This window comes from Monodon monoceros, unplaced genomic scaffold (assembly GCF_005190385.1).
Source record: "Monodon monoceros isolate NGI ecotype Baffin Bay Population unplaced genomic scaffold, NGI_Narwhal_1 Contig120_ctg1, whole genome shotgun sequence".
Lineage (NCBI taxonomy): Eukaryota > Metazoa > Chordata > Mammalia > Artiodactyla > Monodontidae > Monodon > Monodon monoceros.
Genome location: NW_021697046.1, coordinates 15,015 through 22,647, shown reverse-complemented (window position 1 = coordinate 22,647; position 7,633 = coordinate 15,015). Strand labels below are relative to the sequence as shown.

The window sequence follows — 7,633 nt, the reverse complement described above, 5'->3', positions numbered from 1 at the left end:
CCTGAAAAGGGTGGGACAGGTGGCTTCTGTGTCCCTGACTGCCCCATCTGTCTTTGCAGAAGGAGCCCAGCGAAGTGCCAACGCCTAAGAGACCTCGGGGCCGACCGAAGGGGAGCAAAAACAAGGGTGCTGCCAAGACCCGGGTGAGGCTTGAGGAGGGCCCTCTCCCCACGACAGCAGCTATAGGAGGTCTGGGAAAGGGCTGGCTTGTCCTTATTCTTGGCACCCTCTTTTTCTCTGGCATATGGGGGATGATGTGTCTTTGCTAATTGAAGAGAGTGGGGCAATGACTGAGGTCTCACTTCTGGGGCCTTGGTCCTGCCCAGGACACTGGGGAAATCGAGTCAGATGTCCCGCAGCTTTCCTGGTCTGGAGAGAGGCGAGTTAGGAGGAGCAAAGGGGCAGCTCCTGGGCTGAGAATGTCACCTTTTCTCCCGGAGGCCCCCCGGGCTCCTGAGGGAGTGGGGAGAAGCAGGGAAGGCCAGATCTACAGTGGCATCAGCCTTTCAGAGAAGTTGTTTTGTTTTTTATTTTATTTTTTCTAAGACACGACTCATATCCTCTGAGTCATGGGTGGAGGAGGGAGTTGGGGGCGTGTGTGTATGTTGGGGTGGGGGGGGCAGTGTGGCTGGCCAGTCATCACCAGCTGGACTCGGGTGGGCCTGCTGGGCTGAGAGTCCTGGGCTGCCCCAAGCAGAGGAAGGTAGTTCTGCCCCTCCCTGCTCTCCCTCACCATCCAGGGCACTGTCAGGAACATCTTTGACTTAGTGGATCTTTTCTCTGACCATCTAGAAAACCACCACAACTCCAGGGAGGAAACCAAGGGGCAGACCCAAAAAACTGGTAGGTGAACAGGTGGCGGCAGCTTGGCTCTTCTGGGGAGGCTGTTAAGAGTGGGAGATGCCCCCACCCTATGCCCGCATAGGAACATGGCTCTCCCTGACCTGCAGGGCCAGGAATGGTGAGACTTCATGTTTTACCCAGGCCCGGAGAGGGGAAGGGATTTGTCCAGGGCTTAGGGTTCCTGGCACCCAGCCCAGGGCTTTTAAAGGGCTGTGTCCATGAGACGTGAGGGGTCCCAGGTACAAACCAGACCAGACTCCCTGCGCTGCCCTACTGGGGGTGGTCCCTGTCTCTCCTTCCTCTGCTTTTAGAACAGACTCAGAACTTCTCGGGTGAACTTGGAGGTCAACTACTAGTGTTTCTCCTCCGCCGCCATTATAGAAACGAGAATGAAGAGGTTTAAGGAGCAGCAAAGGAGCTCAGGCCTTGGCAGGCGGGCGGGCGAGGGGGTCACGTTGGGTGGGGGTTGAGGTGCGATGCCGCAGGGAGCTACCTCCTCAGGGAGGCGCCGTCCATCTCTAGGCCCCAATAGCTGGTAATGGAAGTAGGCGGGTTGAGCCGGGAGATGCTTCCAGGGGGTCCACTGCAGCGAGGGCCCTTTACTGTCCCCAACCTGTCTTCCCTGAGGCGTTCATTCCTCGAGCCACCACCGGGTGAGGGGAGATCAGGGTGCTGGCTGGGCCCCAGGAGTGAGTAACAGGAAACAAGTTGTTTTGGAGTTTGTGCCTGGCACGGGGGCCCCGTGTGGTGTCCCGACATTCCCACCCAGTGAGTGAGCCCCGGCCGCACACACTTCCCCTTCCTCCCCACCCTGGCCTGGGGTCAGCCCTTGGCCACTGCTCCGCAGCCCAGCAGCTGCCCCTGCAGGCCAAGGCCACTCGGTTCCCCTGCACCCACCAGGGGGGCTCATGCAGCCTCCAGCCACCCCTTCCCTTCTCATTTCCTCTCCCTGGCTGCCTCCTCTCCTCCCCTGCCCGAGAACCAATCACTTCCTCGAGCTCAGTGGTGCCCCGAGCTCTGCCAGGTACCCCTGCCATGGGCCAGGGGGCCAGGGGGCCTGGCTCTGTGTGAGAGCAGCATGTGTGTGTTTTTTTTTCCCTCCCTTTAAATTCTTCCTTTTTTATGAATGAAACTGGGCCGTGGAGGTTGCTGAGTCACCCACACACTCAGCCCTGACTCATCCCCCTTCTGGAGAGCCAGGGAGTGCGGGGAGGGGTTGGGGGCGAGCTTGGCCCCTGGGCGGTGGAGGAGGGAGGGGGACAGGCCTGGCATTCCTGCTGATGGCCCTGCCCACCCTGCAGGAGAAGGAGGAAGAGGAGGGCATCTCGCAGGAGTCCTCAGAGGAGGAGCAGTGACTGTGCCGCGCCGCCAGCTCCCTCACCGAGGAGCAGTTTCCTTCTGGGACTGGACAGCTCCGCTCTGCTCCCACTGCCCCCACCCCTTCCCCCAGGCTCTCGTGTCACCGCCACCCACCCGCGCCCTCACCACCACACTACACAGCACACCAGCCGCCGCCGCAGGGCCCCCGGGGGCCCGAGTCGGGAGCAGTTTCCTTTGATTTCAGGTCCCAGCGACCCCTGACCCACGCACCTGACTTCCCACTAAGCTGCTCCCGCGCTGCTGCATCCCCACTCCCTCAGCGTGGGGACCTTGCTGGCTGGGCTCTTGGTTTCGGGGTCCCTTCTAATCCCCGACTCTTCCCTCTGGCTTCCCATTAAGGGGCCTGGGAGGGCTCCCCTGGCCTTAAAAAGGGGCCCAAGCCCCATCTCATTCTGACATGCCCCACGCCCACTGTACTAGCGGCAGCAGGTGTGGCCACTGGAGAGGGGTGATTGGCCCCAGATGCCCCCAACCAAGCTGTGTCTCACCAGGGGTGGCTCACACGCCCTTTGCTTCCTTCGCACCTTGCCTAGTCCCTGCAGTAGGTTGGGCCGCCCCCTTGGGGGCACAGGAAGGCAGGCAGGAGGGGTTTAAGCCCCCTCCCCCCTCTAAGCAGGCTCCAATCTACCTTGCCCTCACCCTGGAATCCAGTGCAGTGATGAAAATGCAAAGTCACCTTTATCCAGGTGAGGCCCAGGAGGCCTGGGCTCCCGGTGGCAGCCACTTAAGGCGGGCTAGAGCCACTCCCTGTCCCTGTCTGCTTCCACTCTAGACCTCGGTTTCCCCTTCCTTCCCTCACTCGGGGCACTAATAACAAGGAGCTAGCCTTGCCCACTCCCATCCTTCTGCTCCTCCCCAACCCCCAAGGTTCTGGTTCCATCTTTCCTCTGTTCACAAACTACCTCTGGACAGTTGTGTTGTTTTTTGTTCAATGTTTCATTCTTAGACATCCGTCATTGCTGCTGCTACCAGCGCCAAATGTTCATCCTCATTGCCTCCTGTTCTGCCCACAGTCCCCTCCTCCAAGATGCTCTTAGGGGAAGGGGCCTGGGGCAAAGCAGGCTGGGTTACCGACTACCCCAGTCCCAGGGAAGGTGGGGCCCTGCCCCTAGGATGCTGCAGCAGAGTAAGGAGGGGGGCCTGTGTTGACCGTCGGGTGTAGGGGCCACCTTCTCCCCCTGTTCTGTCAGGGAGGAGGTAGCCATTATTTGTCCCAGCCTGGGGCCCCCACTCTGGTTTCCTATTTGCAGTTACTTGAATAAAAAAATATCCTTTTCTGGACTGAGTCTTTCTGTGATGGGTGCCTGGAATAGGGAAGGGTGGAAACCAAGGCTCTAGTGGGTGGGGGAGGAAGAAGAAAAAGCATTGGCGTCAGCTCCAGGGAAGGTAACTTAAGCCCCTCTTGAAGAAGTCAACTACACCCCTAGCCACAAAACGTTTTATTTACAAAATATATATACCGAATATTATACATTAGGCCCTGTCACCATGGGAACAGCTCCAAAGCCAAGTCAGGGAGGGCTAGAGAAAGGTGGTGCCTGTGGAAGGGCAAAGCTCCACCCTGTCTCCCAGCCACCCTTCCACCCCAGAAAGAAAAATTCCCATTAGCTCCTGGGAGTGGCTGGTAGGCTCAGCCCACAAAGGACTGAAGGCCTAGCAGGGAGTGAGGTGACAGTGGGGGCTGACTGCTATGCAGGGCTTAGGACTGGAGACAGATGGGAGGAGGAATGGAGACCCAGTACCCGGGAGGGGGAGCTGGGGGAAGCAGCAGGCTGCAGGGCCCTGGACGTTCCAGGACCCCATGGTTCTGAAGAGCAGGGCAGGGGGCTCAAGTCATGTCTTGACATCCAGCAAGGGCATCCGCTTGTGCTGGTAGCCACTCTGCCAGCCATGGACCACCTGTAGGGGAGGAGACCCGCACCACAGGGCACAGTCCACAGCACAACTTGGGAGGAGGCACCCCACTAGCCACGGCCCACATGGGGAAGGCTGAGAGCAGAACCAGGCTCTGTCTTCAGGGGTATCAATAGAGCAGACCCACCTCTGCTGATTCTCGCTGTCCCCAGAGTGCTCACCTTGGGGTCTCCCACGTCAGAGAGTAGCTCCTGCTCAGCCTCGTGCAGCTCCTCAGCAGGGTCGTAGCTGTACACAGGGAGCAGGTGATGGCGAAGCCGGTCCACCCTGGGGAGCATGGGAGGGGGCTCAGCCCAGGGGACCCACTCCCCTTCTTCAGACACCTGACTGCCCTGTCTCTACTCCCCCTGGCAGGGGCACACTAGAGCTCTAACAAGACATGTCTGGGCAGGAAAACCTAACGGGAGTGTAGGGAATTTCAGGTTTGTGTCTGAATGGCTGAGGAGCATCTTACATGTATGCAGGGATCTCAGATCCTATGGGAAGAACTTTAAGCACAATTCGGGGGAGGTGGTGCGGGGGGCAGGGACACTCACCGCTTTTTCTTCTGGACATACATTACCTGTAACAGAGACACAGCACTGTGGAGGCCGCTGAGCCCAGGATGGCCCACAAGTGACAGGGGTTTACCTCCACACCCTCCTCTCCCGTAACAGCAGGACAGCTGAGATGCTGTGTGCAGGCTGGACCAGGCCCACCCAGCCCTGCCTTCGCAAAGGTGTGGGTATGTATGTATGTATGTGGGGGGTTCCTTACCACGGCCACCACCACCCCGACCAGGGTGATGAGGAAGAAGGGCCCCAACACATAGCCCACCATGGAGTCGCTGCTGGCCTGTGGGGCATTGGGCACTGTGGTGTTACTCATGACATCGGCAGCCAGAGGGCTGGGTAGTCAGCATGGGCAGTAGTACTGCCTCGGGAGGGCGCCTCCACTGGGCTCCCTGGGGAGGAGGAAGGAGGTTGTCAATTCCACCCAGGCTCCAGATTCCTCCCCAAGAGCTAGTAATATATGAAAACTTAGGTCAGGCACTGGGAAGAGGGATCTTCCAGGTCAATGTGCTGGGTTTAACCCTCCAGGGACTCTCAGCAAGTCCTGGGTGTAAACGGCACCAAAGGGAGGCCCAGACTCAGGGCCTGAGTCCTGCCCAGCTCCTATCCCCAAATCGGGGGGTGGGGGGTGGGTGGGGCTCAGCTCAGGTGCTGGCCAAACATTTGCAGATATCAATTCCTGAGGAGAGGTTAGATGTAGGTTCCCAGCTCCTGCCCCAACCTCCTGGGGTACTGGACTGCCAGCAGCTATCCAGTGGAGCAAAATGGGGATATTAGGTTAAAACATGAGGGTCCTGCATTGCAGCCTAGGGGTGAGGTGGGAGCATCTGAAGGAGACCATCTCGGCCCGGGTCCAGTGCCCACACTTCGGTCTATATAGGTCCTACGCCCTCTTTGTCCCTGGAGTCACGCCAGGCATAGCCTGGGCACCGTCTCCCCCATCGGTCTCATGTGCCAGGGTGGACACAAGTGGGCAGGGCTGGACTGCATCTGCGAGGTGATGTCACCGCCCCCTGGTCCCCACTCGGGGCTCCGCCCGGGTCCCTCCCCTCCTGGCCTGGAATGACAGAAGGAAGTGGAGAGGGTCAGCTCCCATGACAGATGCAAGGAGACTGTCCACGGGTGGCTGCACGCAGATACACCCAGGTCCTTGACCCCGGTTCTCCTGGGCTTCTATCGGAGGGCAAGGTATGAACTACCCGTCCCGCTACCCGTGGGGGCTCCGGGCTTACCCAGTCGCATGCCCGTCCCATAGTAGAGGGGACATGCCGAGGTAGGGAGGGTGACAGGCCGTTCCTAGGATGCGGACCAGCAACGGAGAGCGGGAGGTAGTTCCCACGGCGCTGGGAGGCTCAGGCCAGGGGAAGGGAACTTAGGGGGAGCACAGAGGGGCCCGGGCATCCTGGCATCCCGACACCCCGAAGCGTGGACCTGTACCGGCGCTTTGCAGCCCATCCAACCCGGCCAAGCCTTACCTCCCGCCGATGCAGCCCGGAAAGGAACGCCCTCGGTTGGCTCCGGGGCCCCGGAAGAGCCGGCAGGCGCGTGATCAAAGGACCCGGGGAAATGGGCGGGGCCACAGTATCAGGGTGCAGCCAATCCGATGGCGGCAGGCAGAAGGCCCGGAGGCTTCGGGAGGGGCCAATCCGGAGGCCGGGGGTGCTGGCGGCGCCGAGCCGAGACGGCCTGGGCTGCAGGGTCCACCCTGTGACGGCAGGGGGCAGCCGAGGGCTGCGCAGCGGGGAGGGGCGGAGAGGGGAGGGGCGCGCGCGGCTTCCCGGCGTACCCCGGGGCGGACCCCTGCTCTGCGGCCGCGCTTGGGAGCTCACATTCCAGGGAGAGGCCTGGCGTCCGCTTTACTCGCGCTTCTGGTTGGAGCCCAGTCACGCTCTAACGTTTAGCCCAGGCCCCACAAGGCCTCCAAAGCCCCGCAAGGGCTTTGTTGAGCCCTCTAGACCTCCTAGCGGCGCAGACTGGCCCTCTGTGCAGTGCTCAGAGTGTGTAGGCAGGCCTAGGGTAGCCCCTGCCCAGCCTTGGACCTCAGGTCCACCCACCTAGCCACCCTCTCTGCGCCTCACTCTTAATATTGGTAAAACAGGCTGCTCTAAGGATTAAACCATGACATGGGTAGAGCCTAGTACATAGCATGCCCAGAATTTTAAATTCCCTGTTAGCCTCTTTCCGGTTTTCCAGGGCACAGACGGAGCAGCGAGGTGAAGTTCCTCTGGGTCATAGGTAACTTGCCAAGTAGGTAAGCTTGAGTTGAAGCTTCGGTCGTCTGATAATTAAAAATGTCACACACTTATTGGGGAAATTTGAATAAGATTAGTGGGTTTTACCAATGTCAGTATCCTGGTTGTGATGTTATACTATAGTTTTGCAAAAGTTAGCATTGGGGGAAGCTAAGCAAAGTGTACAAGGGATCTCTGTTATTTCTTACAACTGCATGTGAATCTAGTTACCTCGAATTGTGTGTGTATAGTTTTGTACCACACCTACCTTTCCGTCACCAGAATCACACACAATTGGGAAAACTCCAGATTGGCAGGCGATAGAAAACACCCAAGAACATAAAGGTTGTGGCAGCCGAACTAGGTTGAGGCCCTCCTGGGTCCTCAAGTGCTACTGGAGATAAGGGGTGCTGTGAGTCACCCTATTCTTTTTTTTTTTTTTTTTTGGCTGTGCCGCCCAGCATGCAGGATCTTAGTTCCCCCACCAGGGATCGAACCTGTGCCCCCTGCCACTGGACCTGGAGTCCTAACCACTGGACCGCCAGGGAATTTCCTGGGTCACCCTATTCTTGCCAGAGACAGCCAATGGCATGGATGTGGTTGAGCTACTTTGTCTGGTCAGGCCTCAGTTTCCTCAAGTCCTTCCAGAGGTGGTTAGATGAGGGCAGGTCTGGTGCAGAGATGACCCAATTAGGAACCAGAGGGCAGGTGGGA

At 59.0% G+C, this 7,633-nt stretch overlaps 1 protein-coding gene and 1 long non-coding RNA gene across 4 annotated transcripts; one reads left to right on the top strand and one right to left on the bottom strand.

Annotated features, from left to right (window-relative positions):
• The first annotated feature begins 38 nt into the window (after window positions 1-38).
• Window positions 39-3,500, top strand: LOC114900382. The gene is made up of 3 exons (XR_003794887.1): window positions 39-143; window positions 793-843; window positions 2,145-3,500. It is a non-coding gene; the product is annotated as an uncharacterized LOC114900382 (long non-coding RNA).
• A 152-nt stretch (window positions 3,501-3,652) lies between these two features.
• Window positions 3,653-6,240, bottom strand: LOC114898765 (small integral membrane protein 29). 3 transcript variants are annotated; one of them, XM_029230847.1, is made up of 5 exons: window positions 6,164-6,240; window positions 4,894-5,080; window positions 4,674-4,699; window positions 4,299-4,404; window positions 3,653-4,122 (listed from the first exon to the last, which is right to left on the bottom strand). In XM_029230847.1, the coding sequence occupies exons 2-5, from the start codon at window positions 5,002-5,004 to the stop codon at window positions 4,057-4,059; spliced, it is 309 nt and encodes a 102-aa protein (XP_029086680.1). In that variant the 5' UTR covers window positions 5,005-5,080; window positions 6,164-6,240; the 3' UTR covers window positions 3,653-4,056. The 3 variants fall into 3 exon arrangements, with proteins under 3 accessions (XP_029086680.1, XP_029085041.1, XP_029085880.1); XM_029229208.1 differs by having other exon boundaries at window positions 3,653-4,404; XM_029230047.1 differs by lacking the exon at window positions 6,164-6,240 and adding an exon at window positions 5,921-6,135 and having other exon boundaries at window positions 3,653-4,404.
• Window positions 6,241-7,633: the final 1,393 nt, after the last annotated feature.